The 18,233-nt window shown below is 39.4% G+C and overlaps 1 protein-coding gene across 1 annotated transcript in view; it reads right to left on the minus strand.

Moving 5' to 3' along the window:
• Positions 1–18,233, minus strand: part of trpc7b (transient receptor potential cation channel, subfamily C, member 7b) — an 81,876-nt gene that overhangs the window by 34,793 nt on the left and 28,850 nt on the right. Inside the window, exons 3-6 of the mRNA XM_053486062.1 lie at positions 11,764–11,928; positions 7,028–7,244; positions 4,593–4,826; positions 2,488–2,752 (exon numbers count right to left, since the gene is read on the minus strand). Of these exons, the coding sequence (XP_053342037.1) occupies positions 2,488–2,752; positions 4,593–4,826; positions 7,028–7,244; positions 11,764–11,928 (881 nt within the window). The remainder of the gene's footprint in view (positions 1–2,487; positions 2,753–4,592; positions 4,827–7,027; positions 7,245–11,763; positions 11,929–18,233) is intronic.

Below are 18,233 nucleotides of genomic sequence, written 5' to 3' on the forward strand. Positions count from 1 at the left end.
AAAATGCAACAGACAGTAACCATGACTACAGTAATGGGGTTTCAAGGGCTGTTTGTCAGGGCAGTTGATCGGAGGGATTGTTCTGGATAGAGGAACAAGACTTTAATCAGGATGCTAATTTCACCTGCAGAGAACAGAACTGCCTTCAGCAAGACGAAACCCTAATTAGGATTAAATGTCCTACCAAATGCATTCTCTCAATGGCTTCGGAAAGAACAGACAAAATTAGGGAGCTACGATGGAGACAGTCCAGGAATACGATGCATGCTATTTGGATAATGAGAGCAGGGTAAGAGAAGCTGTTATCAATTGCAATTTCTCTAAAAAATAGGATTCACTTTTGCCATACGTCCACACTCAGACGCCAAAAAACCTGGCCGTAAAATTCGCTATTGACAGTCTGACCCCCGGAGGCAAATTCTCAATGCACAATGCCACAAATGTCGGAAAAGTCGATAAGCATGCACTTGGTCGTGCTCCGGACCTGCTCTGCCTTTTTTGGTCGTGGAGACCAAAAAACTCACTGTGGCACTGTAAAGATCGTTGCTTTGCCTCAGGGTCGTACCCATACACCCAAGTTTTGCCATCGGTAATGATCCTCGGCATGAAGGACTTAGTACTCCACAAAGCAATGGTGGATCTGGTGACTGGTGCATTATGGTGCTGTACATAAAACGATATGTGGTCAGTAACAATACCCAGAGAGACTGAGATCCACCATTGCTTTGTGAAGTACTAAGATGTTTCTGAGGGCAAAAGGGCGTCCTACTGTACCCTGTATATGTAATATCGTACTTCTAATAAAGTCCCGAATGAGGGAATATGACTAAATCATTTCCAATATTAGATACAGTGAAACCTTGGATTGCGAGTAACACGGTTTTCGAGTGTTCCGCAAAACAAGCAAAGATTTTTAATACATTTTGACTTGAAAAATAAATATCATAATCAACATCCGTGCACACGTGTACTGTTTACTACACCACTATGACCACCTGTGTGAGTGTAAAACATATTTTATTTTGTTTCTGTGTGCATGTGTACAGCATGCATGTAAAGTAAAAGCAAGTCTTATTAGAGAGGTTAAAAAAAAAGATACATTTTTCTCTCTGCTTAAGACTTAACCTGCTCTTTGCTTGCTCTGTGTGTGCGCATGTTATTGGACACCATGCCACACACACACACACACACACAGACCCCTCCTACTTCACAGACACAGACACACACTCTCTCTCTGCTCTACACAGAAACACTGCTCTGTCGCAAGTCTTTTTAAAGGTAAAGTGCAGGTTAATTAGTTTAATTTTTACCTTACAGCAGTGATTCCGAGAAGTGTGCCGCTCAATCGGGTGTCATTAGACAGATTTCTAGTTTATTTTTCCGATAAAACAGTGTTTTCGTTGTGTGCGCGTGTCTGTGAAAAGAGTGGCGTAAGGGTCTGTGTAAGATGAGAAGGGGGAGAGGAGAGCTTACTTTAGATTTACACACGCACACACACACATACCCAGCGCCTGCACGCACAAACGGAATCATTCATCCGTCGGGATTTATTTTTACTTCTTTTTTTTTTTTTTTTTTTAAAGATAAATGCAGGTTAATTTTTTTTTAATTTTTTGTGTTCATTATTTTTATATATTTATTTTTTGGGCTGTGGAACGAATAATTTGAGTTTCCATTATTTCTTATGGGAAGATTAAATTTGGTTTACAAGTGTTTTGGAATACGAGCCCACTGTATATCCATAATTCAAGTTCTTCTTATTTATTAGGTGCTTTATTCTAAATCCTGAACTGTCTTCCCAAGGAACCATTTCTTTTCTAAATGTAGGACCACAATGTATGTTATCACATGTACAGTAGTACATTCATCCTACAGTATGTGCTACATGTATTGGCCAAGCACCAACATACTGTACTCATATATTCTCTTTCTGTAAAACTGAAACCAATAAGCTGATGAAATAAACCCCTGTTTCTCCCATACGTCTGTCACTGAACTGCTTAGTTTAGTTTTTAGTATCAGCGAAATTAAAAATCACATGACTGTGGTACAGATGATACCTAGTCTTGTTTCAGAAGAATTTTGTAAAGATTATAACCAGGCAACTCTCTTGGGTTTCCACACATATCTGCAGAGATAATATAATTAATCCCTAGTGCAAATCACAGCAGTTCTCCTCAATGAGAAATGACAACCATGAAGGAGAGAGCAGAGCAGGGGGTTGAGGAAAGATATACAGAGAAAGCAGGAGAGGGACAGAGAGAGAGAGAGAGAAAGGGAAGGGAGCTGTGCTTCAATAACAAAATTCAACAAATAAATTTTAAGCCTATTTTCAACAGTTTTTGCTGACACTTAGGCTTTCACATGTCAAGCTAAATACAAAGGTCAGAGCGTGAGTGCAGTTCAATTGTACCTAGTAGTACGTGTGTGTGTGTGTGTGTGTGTGTGTGTGTGTGTGTGTATAATTAATGGAATAATGTTGCTTACGTTGTAAAGGCAGGGTTGTACTTGGCTCCTAAGTAGTATGAGTACAGGTTGAACATGCCAATCATAAAGGCAACGAAGACCATGATGAAGATGACCATGAATTTGAAGATGTCTTTAACTGTGCGCCCCAGCGAGATCTGCAGCGGCCCGAAGCTCTCGTTGGCTGGCAGGATGTAGGCGATGCGCGAGAAACTCAGGACCACTGCGATGGCATACAAACCCTCCGAGATAATCTGAGGGTCGGATGGTCTCCACTTATTCCTCGCTGAAAGACAAAGATAGAGAGAGAGAGAGAGAGAGAGAAAGGAAGAAAGAAAATCACATAAATCACATCAGTCACATAAATCTGACACATTATTATCTATTCTAAGTATTCACTGCAAAATCAATAACGATCACTTATTCATCCATCCATCCATCCATCCATCCATCTATCCATCTATTCAATTCAGTGTATATGGAACACCAGTCTCCTGCTATATCTCTTTATGTAACCTTAGGACTATGCAATAGGCCCCAGCCTTGAGCCATACCATACTGTTCACATTGCTGTTTGTCTTTCTGATGATTCATCACTAATGCAGTCATGCATGTTATTACCAGTTTACACCAGCAGATAGCAGCATTGATAACAGCTTACACGAGAGGAAGAAAGCAAACAGTGCAGTGGCGTGAGAGATGTCATGTACAGTATACTGGTGCTGTATGTGACTGGTTAAAGTCTCGAGCTCGATCTCTGGGTACTGCAGGTTATAGAAGCTAAATATTATAGTCACAAGAGTCGCAAGTATTAACAAGGACTGAGAAGAAAGTATTGTTTGATATTTAGTCTTGTAGAGATGATGATCTTATACATAATCCTATACGAGAGTCGAACCGGGATTTGTGAAGGCGTAAGACCGATTGACATTTACAGAAGACTGTAAGAACAGGGATGAGATTCTTAGCGAAAGTAAAACATTCGAATGATGCAAATGTTTTAAAGAATGCAGTGAATGATGATGCCGGTCGAGGTGGCTCGAGCCCACAGCAGTTCTTCCCGTGAACATTCAGCGAATGAGATTATATAAACAAATCAAGGTAGTTTTTACTCTGATATCTGTGTTGTTATACTTTAGGTTTATTTATGGAATGAGACGTGATTATATCCATTATTTAGTGACAGTCAATAAGTTTTCTGACTCGTGTCTTAATAACCTAACAAGCTGCAATTTAAAAATCAATTTAAGATTAAAAAAACGTCTGTAACAAGATTTAGAAAGTTATAAGACGGAGACGGGAATCGAGCCTGGCCGGGAATCTAACCCGGGCCCTGGAGGTGCAAGGCGACAGTGCTAACCACTACACCACCGTGCCGCCCACTGGAAACTTACAACAATAACAACAGAAAATCTGAACTATAATGAAAAAGTCAAATGTCTGATATGATTGTGATTTGCCAGCAATTAGACCAATGAGCGTAATGCACCTGCAACTATCTTTGTTCAATAATAATTTGGGGGTTGCATGATATATTGTATATTATATATATTTTTAGTATAAGAAGCTGCAATGCTGGCACAGTAGTGTAGGGGTTACAGTACCACTGTACCCCAGAGTCCGAATGTGTTGTCACTGTGCATTTTCTCTGTGTGCTTGGTGGGTTTACTCCAACAGTCCAAAAAACATGCAGATTAGCCTAAATTGCCCATAGCATGTGAATGTGTACTGTATATGTGTGTGTGTGTGCCATGCAGTGGATTTGCACCCCATCCAGGGCGTACCCCGCCTTGTGCATCCGTGTGCATAAGTCTCCTAGGCTAGGCTAGGGCGCATGATGCTAAAGAGTATATGCAGTATATAGAGAGGGTGAGTGAGTGAGAGTATAAGGAGCATTTTACATGGAAATCACACATGAACTGGTATATCAGTGATTCCCTGAAATGAGAAAATGCACGAATACACATGATTATAACCTTCTAGAGTACAATATTACTGTAGAACAGCTTCTGTCAGGCAATTAGTGTCAACTCTCAATTCGCCTAAATACCTATAGATCTTGTAATTGCACCACAAGATCCACTCAACACTAAATTTGAATCTTTTATGCAGAGTGGTGCCCTCACCATAAGTGAAGTATGCGATGTCAGCAGGCAGTGAGGCGTTGCTGATGTCATGATTGGGCACGTGGAGGTCTATGTAAAGTTGTGCTTTGGATGCCTTTAGGAACGCCATGAAGCGAGCTGTGAAGGATGCGACGAAGATGGACAGCATGCCGAAGTCCAGAACGTTCCACAGGTGCATGACGTACTCGCGCGGACCATCGGACCAAATTTCTTTACACTCGGACCAGATCATACCTGAGTGTGAGAGAGGAAGAAAGAGAAAAGCCATTCAAGAGATTTCTCAGTTCACGATCTATGCCACTATATCCTTAAAGGTACAAAAGCGGTCTGGAAGTGCAAAAGTTATCTACTTGAGTAAAAAGCACCGTATTAATCAAAGCAGTTGGCAAATTAGAGTTACACGATGATTCCTCCCCATGCTGCCTAACACACACTGCTACATACACACCTACGGAAAATGGATTTCTGAAATGCATCTCTAATCTGTCTCGGCTCTCTTACAATTACTGCTGCAGACAGATACTATGCTGGAATGAAAATCTCACACACACACACACACACACACACACAGATTCACACTGAGCATTCACACAGCTCATATTCTCTAAGAGATTGCCTTAGGAAGAATGAAATGGGTTATTACTCACATAATGGCAGAGGGAAAAATTAGGATGGAAGAAGGATACAGAGAGAATGTAAGGACGAGATGAGCTGCAGAGTCACTAATAGAGAAACTACTTGTATGGTTAATATAATAATATCTACAAAGATGGCAATTTTTCCATTATTTAATCAAGTTTATACATTGAAAATCTACCCCTAGCTGAAAACAGAGTAGTGTTTTTGGCACTTCTGTACCCCAGAAATGTTCACTAATGGAGGTGAATGCTGTGATTTGTTTATACACTTGCACTCTATTCACACACAGTTTACAGACACTTACTAGCCATTATTAACACATGAGACATACAGTACACGGCCAAAACAAGTGAATTTTCAGATATTTAGCACCATTTTCATTATATTTAACCCTTTTTTTCCGATACATGCTTAAATGTTCGTAAATATGCATAGACATTTAAATTTTTATCAAAATACAATTTCATACCCTTTTATGTAGTGTCTGTAACTTTTTGGAATTGAAATCTTTTAATAATTTTTTAGCTAAAACTTTGCCAATTTAGATTTCACATGAAATGTGTATTATTCGAAAATGCAAAACCGTTAAGATATTGCAACATGAGTTTGACAAGGTGACGGACAGATATTTCAGGAAAAAAAAAACTTAATTTTTAACCAACTATTTTTACAAGTCATATGCTTCTTGAAGTTTATACTTATTCTAGTAGCAATACTCATAAAAAAATTAACAAACAGTATAACGAGCGAGACAGTATAACGCTGATAAACGGCCATTTTTGGGTCACATATAAATCATCTCTCCAAAACGAGAAGCAAGATCGATCACTTCCATGTTGCATAGACTTCAGGAGTAGCTTTTTTGGCACATGCACATTTTATGTATTATATGTAAAACATAACAAAATAAAATCACCAAATCAACACCAATACTGTGTTTCGGCCGATTGTCACTTAAATATTTAAAATTCAATACTTAGAGAATCAGAATGTCACGTATCCCACTGCACTAGCACGCTGCTCATTTAGCTCATTTACCGCGGAGTGTTTTCAGACAGCTCAGCTTGCATGAAAATCCCTTCAGCAGCCCATAAGCCCACCTCCGATACAACTTTTAAATACAGCTTTAATTACAGATTCGAGTTCACACATTTTAATAGCAGCAGATAAATGCCGTCCTGTGTCTCGTCCCGCATCAGAAAGAGAAGACGTGCTAAGCTTTGCATTACGGCAGGGCCGTGAGAGTATGCAGACTGAAGACTGGTGACGTTCCTGTCAGTTGTCTTATCACCACACAGTGTGCTCCAGGCACAAGACAGATGTCCTTGGGGTTGATGAGGTATATGCCGGCTGTGGATTCGATTAGGACACCAGATAATACACTTTCTCCTCATTCTTCACTTTACTGACAGTGCACAAACAACGTATTTCAGGGAATGAGTGCCACAATTCCTTAAAATAGATTATTTTTCTGTTTCTTTATCTGTGGGTTTAAAAGCACTGTTCAAACAAACAAAAAAAAAAACGACCAGTCAGTTTAGTGCCTATAATTTTTCCATCACGACTTCTTCTGCAGATGCTCTGTTGGAATCAATAACATGCAGTTCTCCCAGTTATATTCAGTAGCTCTGGGTTTCCATTAACTTCTGCTAAACTAAAACTTTCCCTACCTACTTTTATTCTGTCCTGATATTAACTCCTTCTCTCATCATGTCCTCGCTTCCACAGTGACCAACAAGAATGACATCATCTCTGTCTCATATTTCCACATTCTCCCAGATTACATCAGTGCTTACCCAGCACCCATTTCATGATGAGGAGTTCTGTCCAGGAGAACTGAGTGGTTTTGACCCGGAACACCTGACGTGGATGATCTGTGATGGTCTCATTGGGGAGATTCTTCACTCCCTCGAAGCGGTCCGAAGCGTTCAGCACCAGCAGGCCCAAGAAAATGGTGAAGGAGACGGCATGTGCCACAAACTTCATGAAGGGACTGCGGAGAATCTGACCCAGCTGTAAGGAAGGGAATAAATACAACATGTTAAACGAAAAGGAAAAGGAAAGCGAGAGAGAAGTTTGGACTGATAGACATGATGGAGGGGTGGTTTAAGAAAAATGGATGGATGGATATAGTAGGTTGATGAATATATAAATAGATGGATGGAGACGTGGTTCCCTCAAATGGATGAGAGGAACATGAAATAAAGTAATGATTTGTAGAAATAATAATGTGTGTGTGCAATTGTGTGAATTGTTTCTGCTTTTTCAGATCCAATTAAACATATAACACATTGTACTAATGTGAGAAACAATATAGTAATAAAAAAAAAGGTCTAGCACACAACACACACACACACACACACACACACTGTACACAAACAATAATAATAACAATAATTACAAAGCACTCCTTTTTGGCAATAAAATCCTAACAGCATTTGTGTGTGTGTGCATGTTTTTGTGTGTGTGCATGTTTTTGTGTGTGTGCATGTTTTGTGTGTGTGTGTATGCGTCTGTGTGTGTCCTTGTGTGATTAGCTGGCATTCTTCTATCTCACCTTATTTACAGTAACACAGACAGCAAAGCAGCAACCCGACTGATTTGGTACCAGATTATTTTCACCAAGATCCTGATTATGATCACAGTTATTATTAATAATATCATCATAATCTGCATGATCAGTGATCAATCATGCTTAATTCAATTCCATTCTTATCCTTCTTTCCGCTGTGATCCGTCTGCTCTTTGTTTCACACACCCTTGTGTCGAGTCTCTCCTTTTCCCTGAACTTGTTTATTTCTCTAACTTTGCTGTTCTTCCCCTCCCCTTTCTCCACCTTTTTTTTTAATAATCTGTCAGACAGGGACAAGCAAGATGCCCTAATGAGCTGTAATTATAGACAAACACACTCTGAGCACACATATACAGTACACACATAAATCCCAACAATAACGTCTTTGTTCCTCCTTTGCTTATGTCTTCCACTATGTCGAGAACTGGACTATATGTGTATGTGCGTCTATATTCAGTATGCTTGTAGCGACATTTTTAGATTGAGGATGTGCATCGATCATCTACTGTATAACATTACAACCACCCAGGGTTTGGTTTCCCCTTTCGCCAGCATCCCTCTTCTGCAGAAAATGTATCACTTGTTTCACTATTTTCTGTCTTCGCTGTTACAAGGAATCTTTACTACTTCAACTTATTACCTCATTACCTCATCGCCACGAAGTACTGCAATGTGTCATGTGGTTGTGTTGTCATTTGGTGGCTCTTGTTTGCATGTGCACACTTCATTTAGTCTCTTTTGTATAGGACTATAGTTTTCTGTTTATTTAAAAAATGTCAATCTGTCCTGTCTCAGCTAGTCAGCTAATTAAGGTTTCTTGGTTATGTAAATTGTTTATATATGTTGTACAGTATGTACTGTATACGGTTGAAATGACAATGAAAGCCTACTTGAACTTAGACCAAGTCTCACAGGGCTTGGCTCTGTATGCTGTTGTGTCTGGCATCAGGATGTTGGCGTGTAGATCACTTGGGTGCTGTGGGTTGTGGGGTGGGGCCTCCATGGATCAGACTTGTTTGACATCCCACGAGTGCTTGCTCGGACTGGGATCTAGGGAACTTGTAGGCTCAGTCAGAAACTCTGGGCTCTTTGCCTGTTGGCCCCCATGCGTGAGGTACTGGGTATTAGTCTCTATCATAGTTAGCATATACGCTTTTTAGTCATTTTGTGCTTCATGAGCTTCTCTTTGGACTGAAAAGGCCAGCCTTTGGTCCACCTGGGCATTGGTGAGTCTTGGGTGTCCATGATCCCATCACCAGTTTACTGGTATATAATTATAATCACTCTTATTCACTTCACCTGTCAGTAATGTTATAGCTGATTGGTTTATGCTGTGAATCTCAATGTGAATTTCTGCATGACCTACTGTATATTATAACCTGTAAATCATGCCTTCATGATTTTTGTGTCTAGAATAATTCTGTTTTAAAAACAAGAGCCTGCCTTCTAGCCCAAAGATAACTTGCTGTAACGTACAATACGATAAACACAAATTAGATAATTCCTTATTGTGGCTGATAAAAATTAATTTATAGCCTCTGGAACATAAGTGACATATGATCATACTTTAATTAAAGAAAAAAAATGCCAGCATTTTCTTATTGTTGTAGTACGAGAACAATAAAGCACTTCACACCACAGCATTTTTTTTTCTAGTTTTCCAATAACAACATGCTCAGACATTTTTTATCTCTCCATATCTAACAACACCACGTACATTCAGAAAATGGTCTCTTGAGGCTGAGGAGATTCTAAGAGACTGTTTTGAGAGGACTGACTGGCGTGTGCTGCAGGAGCCCCATAATAGTGACATTGAGGAGATTATACACTTCACAACAGACTACCACAACTTCTGTATGGACAAGACATTGTGCCTGTCAGAACCGTGTGCTGCTTCCCCAACAACAAGCCATGAATTACCAGCGGAGGCAAGCACCTGAAGAAGAAGGCTTTTAAGGAAGGTGACAAGGCTGAGGTCAAGTGCATTTAAAACGACATAACATAAGGGACTTCCAAGGTGGTATGAAAACCATCACCGGCTGTAAAAAGAAGGACAGCAGTGTATGTGTCCACTGCTGGACACTCGGGATATGGTGAGGGCCAATGAGGTAAACCAGTTCTTCAACAGTTTTGACTGCTTCACTTCTTTTCCTGTCTCAGTCCTCACACACACTACAACAAGAAGCCCCACCGATGCCCCCCACCATCACAGCACTCAGCTCACAGTGAGGAGAACACCTCCTCGATACGCATGCTTAACTCCGAACATGCACATAGAGAGACACAGGTCAGAAGAGAGCTGAAGAGACTTCGCCCCAATGAGGTTGCTGGCCCAGGCAGGATAAGCCCGAGAATGCTGAGAGCCTCAGTGAACTGAGTAAGCCATTCCAGTACATCTTCAACCACAACTTTGGAAAACATCACGTCTCATTCCAGTTCCGAAGAAAAATGACCCGAAAGATTTTAAAGCTTACAGGCCTGTGGCGCTGAGGTCTCACATCATGAATACGGTCAAACGGATGTTTCTTCAATTCCTCAGACCTCAGGTTAATCATGCACCTGATCCCCTGCAGTTTGCCAACAGGCAAAAGGTTAGTGTTGATGATGACCTCTTCTACCTGCTCCATCAGTCCCAAGGGCAAAGGTGCTAAGATTATGATGTTTTTTTTTACTTCTTCCATGCTTTCAACACGATCCAGCCCATCTTATTGAGAAACAAGCTGACTGACATGCAGGTGGTTTTTAACCTGGTGATCTAAATCACAGACTACCTCACCAGAAGGCCGCAGTATGTCAGGACGAGGGTCTGCATATTCAAACTATATCAGCATCACAGGGAACTGTCCTCGCCCTTTTCCTGTTATTAACTCTTTACACCTCAGACGTGACTTGAAATCATGCCACATGCAGAGGTTTATATGTTTCACATGCATGGGGTGTAATACTGTAGGGATGGACAGAAAGGTTGGTCAAGGACTTGTGGATTGATGCAATCTACACCAGCTACAACTTAACATAACTAAAGCCAAGAAGATGGTTATTGGCTTTTGTCTGACTACATTTGACAGACATCCTTACCCAGGGCAACTTACATTTTTATATCATTATACATCTAAGCAGTTGAGGGTTAAGGGACTTGCTTAAGGGCCCAACAGGGACAACTCGGTGGTTGTCGGATTTAAACCTGGGACCTTCCAAACTGTAGTCCAATGTCTTAACCCCTGAGCTACCCCTAACCCCAGGCTAGGTCTCCCCATTACCCATCTCCATTGAGGGTGTGGATGTTGAGACGATCAGGCCATACAGATACCTGGGCATACAGCTGGATTCCAAATAGACTGGTCGGTGAACACTGAGTATCTGTATAAGAAAGGTCAGAGCAGGTTGTTCTCCCTGAGGAGACTAGGATCCTTCAAGATCTGTAAAAAGCTCCTGCTGATAGTTCATCAATCGGTCATCGCCAGTGTACTTTTCTAAGCGGCAATGGGCTGGAGAGGTAGCCTCAAAAGCTACTTCTGAAGCTACGATTGGACAAGGTGATCAGAAGAGCTGATTAGTTTGGAGCTGAACCTTCTAATTGCACATCAAGGATGCATCGCCATTAACTTCATTTCACTTATTAGTCCCCTTTCTAATATGATTTATATTCTTTATTTATATGCTTCTTATATATTATGTAGTTTTTGTTCATAGCATTGCACTAGTAACTCCTGGTCAGTTATCACATTACCCTGTGTCTACTGACTATATGGATGTAAATTTGCATGCATTTTTACATTGCCCAAAGCATATTTTGACCATAACTGACAGTGCTTAGGTGTTGATATACTGTAGATATTTAATTCTTAATACCAATGTGCTCACAGTCAAGAGAACACCCCCTCAATACACATGCTTAACTCTGAACATGGCGCATAGAGAGAAAGAGAGAGAGAAAGCATGATAAAGTCCTGTTCGTACCTTGCTGCAGGGAATGATCCAATAAGCGATGGCAAGGAAAGGAAGTCCTATTGTTACTCCTAGCACAGTGAGACACTTCACTCCTATGGACTGCTGCCTCAGGCCAGCCAGATTCTCATACCAGATAGTTAAGAGCTGCTGCTGGCAGTTAGGATGGGCAACAAACTACAGAGAGAAAGAGATTAAAATAAATTACTTTATATTGAGTTACAGAATTTGGCAGAAAACCTTATTCAAGTTGAACATTCAATAAACAAAAAAACCCATAACATATGTCTTTATTTATTAGGTTGGTGGAAAAGCTAGCTGGATTTTAAGCCAGATCTTAAAAAAACAGAAAATGGTTGAAAGGAAAAGAAAGTTTTTGAGGTACCACACCAATGTCCTTGCAAAAAAAAAAAAGGAACAAAAAACAGATAAGTGTGAGGGGACAATATATGTGAGTATAGAACATGGACATTAGAAAAGAAGAGTGAGACCAGATCATGCACGGGCTTACACACAGCAGCACACTGTATTGAAATAGAATAAAATAGATAATATATTGAAATAGATCATGTAGTGTGTGTGAATACAGGTCTCTTTGTGGGAAAGGGATCTTGCAGAATGTACTGTATTTCCTGTAGTGCTAGGAGAAGGAATTGCTCTGCTGCACTTTCATAAATAGGTGGCATAGACGATACAAACCCAACACCAATACAGTATATCACATTTAAAGTTTAAATACCCAATGCAGAACATCAAACGGAGTACCAATAACATGGTCAAAGGACAATCCATTCATCCATCCATCCATACAAAGTGTGTCTCGGTCAGGAGAATTCAGCCAAGATGGGACGCCATATAGGCACAACTAACTGGAGGAAACCCACATAGACACAGGGACAACATCCACACACAAAATGTCCAAATAACACAAAATAACGAATTCTATTCAGATTATTTAGCCAATTACAGTTAATTGTTGGAAAACCTCTTATTTATAGGCTCTTATATTTGTCTTGACTTCAACATTCTCCAAAGACCATTAGTTCCCTCATGGTAACCAGTGATGTGTAGACTTATGATATCGAAAGCAGCTGGAAAATTTTAATTTTAAAGCTTCTACAAGAAAGATTAATATGGGTCTTAAAATGAAAAGTTTTGTTACAGACAACCTTGTGTGCCAGAGAAGTCTGAAAATAGCATTGATCACATTTTCCTGTTAAACTTTTGCCACTGGACACTTTATGGATCTGGGTCTTGCTCAAGGGTCTAACACTGGTACCCATGTCTCTCACACCCAACCTGTCCTCTCTTCCACAGTGACCAACAAGTTCTTATGTTCGTATCAAACAACACTCTTATATGAAATTAACTTTTCAATATAAGGGTTAAATAGTTAATATTTTTGGTACTTCTGTAATATTTGTCATTTATCTTCACGTGGAATAGTGACTAAGGCCCTGCCATCTGGCTCAAAATGGTCTAACACTGCTACTGCTCCCCAAAGTGTTCATTAATCTACAAGCTGCTTGTTTACTGCACACCGATGGACTCTAAACTTCAACTTAAATTAGGTAATAAAAGAGTACACTCGGGCAGTGCTAGCGAAGTTTATTGTGAGTATACTGTTCAATTACTACTGCTTCTGTACTAGTCAGTTTTAAGACAGAGGAATTGAAATGTTTATGCAAACATCTACCCTCCATCTGTTTTCCTAGACTTTAACTGAGTCAATAGTCAAGTCCTTAAAAAAAAAGCAGTCCCTGACAAAACAAACAAAAAACAGGACGCACACTAAAGGCATTTTGGGAACACCAATGAGCCGAATCTGTACAGAAACATATAGGATTGTGGAAGGAAACCAACTAAGCACGGGGAGAACATGCAAACTCCATGCACACAGAGACAGGAATCGAACCTGGCCAGGAAATGACCCTCAAGGTGCAAGTTGACAGTACTAACCAATACCTAACCACCGTGCCGCCTGTCAACAAATCTTTAAAAAAGAATTTTATCAATTGATGCTAAATATTTAACCCCTTTAGAATAGGAATTTCTAATAACAGCTGGGAAAGTCCCTACCAGATGTTTGGTATTTTAGATTTTCGCCCATTTTTTTCTGGTGAATTAGCTTGAGGTTCTTCAGGTTACTTGGATGTTGTTTTTTAAATGCAACCTTAAACTTTATCCCAGACTCTCAGTGGGATCCAGATCTAGACTATGACTTGGCCACATTCATCCATTCATTAATTTGTTTTACTGTTCCTTGCACTGCTTTGGCTTTGTGCTTGCAACAATTTATCTGCTAAAAGCTGATTTCTGTTCTCTTGTACTATCCTGTGTACTTTGGTCCAACTGTTCTCCTTTCAATTTAAACAAGAAGCTTAAATGCGGAGAATGAAAAGTGCTGAGTGTGTTGATGCCAAGTCCTCTAGAGTGACCATTAGCCTCACTGTGGCTTTCATTACCCGTCTCCATCGTTTTTTTTTTTTTTTAAGTTTCAAGGGATTGCTTTGTCTAGGTAGTACTAATATTATTTTTTTAGTTTTTAATTACTTACTACTGATGGAAAAAGTGCTTCCCACAGTCGGTTCTCCATCCTTTCCTATATAATTTTATCCCTCAACCTCAAGTTCTGCAACTGTATTATCTTTAACTTCCTGTGAATGAACACTCCTTAGTCTTTACTTTCACTTCTTTCTTTCAGACTGTCAGTCCATGAAAAGTATCCTTTGTTGAAGAAAAGGTAGCTTTTTAAACTATTGCATAGGTAAAGGCAAATTATAAATCATTGTGTCCTCGTGTGTACAATAGCTTTTATCTGGAGCTACCAGAACCCATGAAAACATATGCAAGCAGCATTAATATTTTCTAACTAATAATTCATTTAGACTTTAAAAATTCAGTGAACAAAAATGTATGTTACTTTCTACAAATCCCAGGGGGGGTTGACTATTTTTGCAAGCGACTGTATACTCTATATTATTTATGAACCATGCGGACGTTCGTGGAATGTTTAAACTTTACAGGGGGACAGGAGATAAAGGACATTTTGGATCTTATCTCCGAGATAGTGGACCGCAGTCTGGATGTGTAAAATATGAATGCACTGCAAAAAATACTAAGGCACGTCTGATAAAGATAGGAAAGGAGCAGACGATTGTTCAGCACTTTCTATGCAGAATCTATTATAGTTTATGTAGCAGATCATCTCTTGTGGTTTATACCTTAGATTCATTCATCGTCTACATTGCTAATACTGTATACAGGGCCGAGAAGAGGCATGGAGCCTATCCCAGGAGACAATAGTGCCAATCCATCTCAAGGCACATATGCTACGGGCATTTTGGGAATGCCAGTTAACTAAATCTGCATGTCTTTGGACTGTGGGAGGAAACCAGAGTACCTGAAGGAAACCCACCAAGCACAGGGAGAACATGCAAACTCCAGACATGAGGCAGGAATCGAATCCTCCATGTGCCAACCACTACCCCACTGTGCCACATCCACTAATGTAAATTATTATATCAATATTATGTAAATAATTATTGTTATTACTGTCAAGTAATAATTTAGGCTAATATGCTGATTCGATTTATAAACACATTTCATCAAACCTCTGAACCTGGTTGCCTTAGTAATGGTTTGATCTTGTTTCGAAGATGATGTTCATGAAAAGAAAGCCTTTACTGTCATCCGTTAGCACATTGTTCTTATACACAGCATTCATAATGAAACAGTAATAATGTATAATGAAGCCACCAATAAGCAGCACAGGGTTAAAGTGGTCTACCATGTAAATATTTTTCACCCAGCTACCATCCATAACGTACTGTCCCATTAAAACTGCATTAGTTTAAGGACATAATTTGGTCTTGTTTAATTCTGAAAAATTTGATATTAATTCAGGTTCAACAAGACCCTCTGCTAGAATTGTTAACTCTGTGAAACAGAAATAAGGCACTGGGGGCCCTGCCTCGCTGAGAAACTAGAATCAGGGCAGCAATGAGGTTAATAAACCCAAAAAATGCAACAGGCAAACGAGCGATAGAAGATTATAATAGAAATTATAAAATGTTATAATTATTCTGAACTTTCCCTTGATTTTTCCCCGCATGCTTTGTGCCTTAGCAAGGTGCCACTGGATATTTATAAGCAGCACACATATTTTGTTCTACTGTATGTACCACTGCTTGTTTTATATTGTAGACAAGTAATTATTGAATAAACAGCCTTAGCCTCTCCAAATCAGCAAAACTTTATAGTACGGTCCTACATCAATACATATGGGCTTTTAGAACAGTTGTGGAATCTCCCATGTGGTCTTGAAAAAAAAAACATCAAAAGTTGCATATTTTTAACTACAGTCATGCAGTGAACAAGGTGCTTCTGAAATAGCAAAGTGCTTGTCCTCTCCAAATCTGTAGTCCTCTCATGAAAATCACCAACAAAACATTTAACATAAAACTAAATTTAGCAAGTACGTGCAAAACCTCTATCAACCTCTTGCAGCCGTGCCAACAATATTTTCTGTAATTGTTATTCTAATAAGAAAGTCTTTAGGGTAATAGAATCATTCTGATAGTAATAGAAATGCTTGTGCTACATTTTTACAAATTAAATGAATTGTATTATTAGTTTTAATTATAATACTCTTGTGCTGCGTTTATTCTGTTTAACAAATGGCCTAAAAAAAAACATGGCCGGTTTCTCAAAAGCTTCTTATCGCTAAGTAGTTCTTAAGTTGTACCTTAACCTCTCTCTTAACGTTATGGCGCATTTTCCAAAACGTTCTCCTGCGAAGTATCTGCCTATTTCATAATGTGACTAATGCATTAAAATTGCCCATCACTTTTAATATTGAACAGACGGCAAACAATTTGGGAGCGATATAGCGTGTTGTGCTAAACCGAAGACGGCGCCGTCCGCCGAGCCGTGTGGTTCATGTCAAGTTTTTTCTTAAGGCCAAACTTCAGCCCTTTTTAGATTTTGCCTGCAAGTAGCTATTTAAAAAAAAGGTTTCGCCTTCCAAGGCAACAGATTATGGAGCTTCTTGACCTGCTCAGACCTGCACTTGCCAGACCAACGCGTCGTACTAACGCTCCACGTCCCAGTGTCCAGCTGTTCGCTGCTTTTTGTTTAAAACATGTTTCATTAATCATTAGCCATTATCCATAACCGGATGGGCTTTTCTTTTGACACATTTTATTTTATGATGAAATTTGATTTAGTTAAATGAGTTTTAAACCCCGCATCCATTCATTTTTATGATTGACTGTAATGCACTGACTGTCTACTCATCATATTCGTTCTACTGTATAAGTGCGCTTGATAAGGCATGCTATTGATAAGTTAACCCATTTATTCGAAATAAGCGTTATTGTAAGAATTTTGTGCAATGTTTAATTTACATAGAAAGTGCTGCCTTTCTTAACACTGTCATGCAAAAATGAGTGAAAAATCGAATTCTGCTAAACCGAGGTCAGCTAATTCAGTACATTTAAATTTAGGCATTTGGCAGACGCTCTTATCCAGAGCGACTTACATTTTTATTTCATTACACATCTGAGCAGTTGAGGGTTAAGGGCCTTGCTCAAGGGCCCAACAGTGGCAGCTTGGTGGTTGTGGGGTATAGGAGCCAATTTCTTATATGTCAGTAATTTGTATTATGTTTCTCATAATGTTATTTTTGTTTAGTAAAAGCAATATTGATATTTTTATGTATGCTTTAATAACGCTATTATTTCTGATGTGTGCTTTGGCGCTGTCTCTTTAACGACCAAGTCATGCTGAGACATTAGGTTTAATTGACACGGCCGAAGAAGTAAAGAGAAACAGTTTTCTTACCGTCTTTCTGTCTTTAAGGAAAACTTGTGTTTAAGCGTTTAAAGGAAATACAAGTTAAAGGGTTAATAACTGTATATCAAAGGACATAAGGACCATCTGGATTTTGTTTGTAATTGTTTTTTTTTTTTGTAATTTTATTAAACTCACACTTGGTTACGGATCTTGTGACGAGTACGAAGATTTCCTTGCCGGCCGCTGTATTACAATGTACAAGTATTACAAAAGGCTATAGGATTGTGCAGTAACATTAGTAAGAAAACTTCTCCTTTTGTCCAAAACGTGCAATGTTTTGGTTTTGTTTTATGAGAGGATCGGTGAGTGATTCACGCGCCTTCAGGCACGATATTTGGATTATAATGGACTACCGTGACTAAAATTATGCGATGGCGTTTGGATTACACTCTAAGGATTTATCTAATGTGACTATGGTGAACATTTCCGTCTTTTGGATATTTTGGGGATATTATTAAGCTTTGGATATTGTTATATTTTGCTGCGTCATGGACCCGCCGTATTTGCGCCTTTACACAACATCGCAAGAGGGCGATCTCATCTGCTTTCGTGATGAACGCAACGCGCGCTTTGAATACGAACATTGATCAATATGGAAACTGAGGAAAGGAGCGCGGCCTCTAAAA

Source organism: Clarias gariepinus, chromosome 2 (genome assembly GCF_024256425.1).
Source record: "Clarias gariepinus isolate MV-2021 ecotype Netherlands chromosome 2, CGAR_prim_01v2, whole genome shotgun sequence".
Taxonomy (NCBI): domain Eukaryota; kingdom Metazoa; phylum Chordata; class Actinopteri; order Siluriformes; family Clariidae; genus Clarias; species Clarias gariepinus.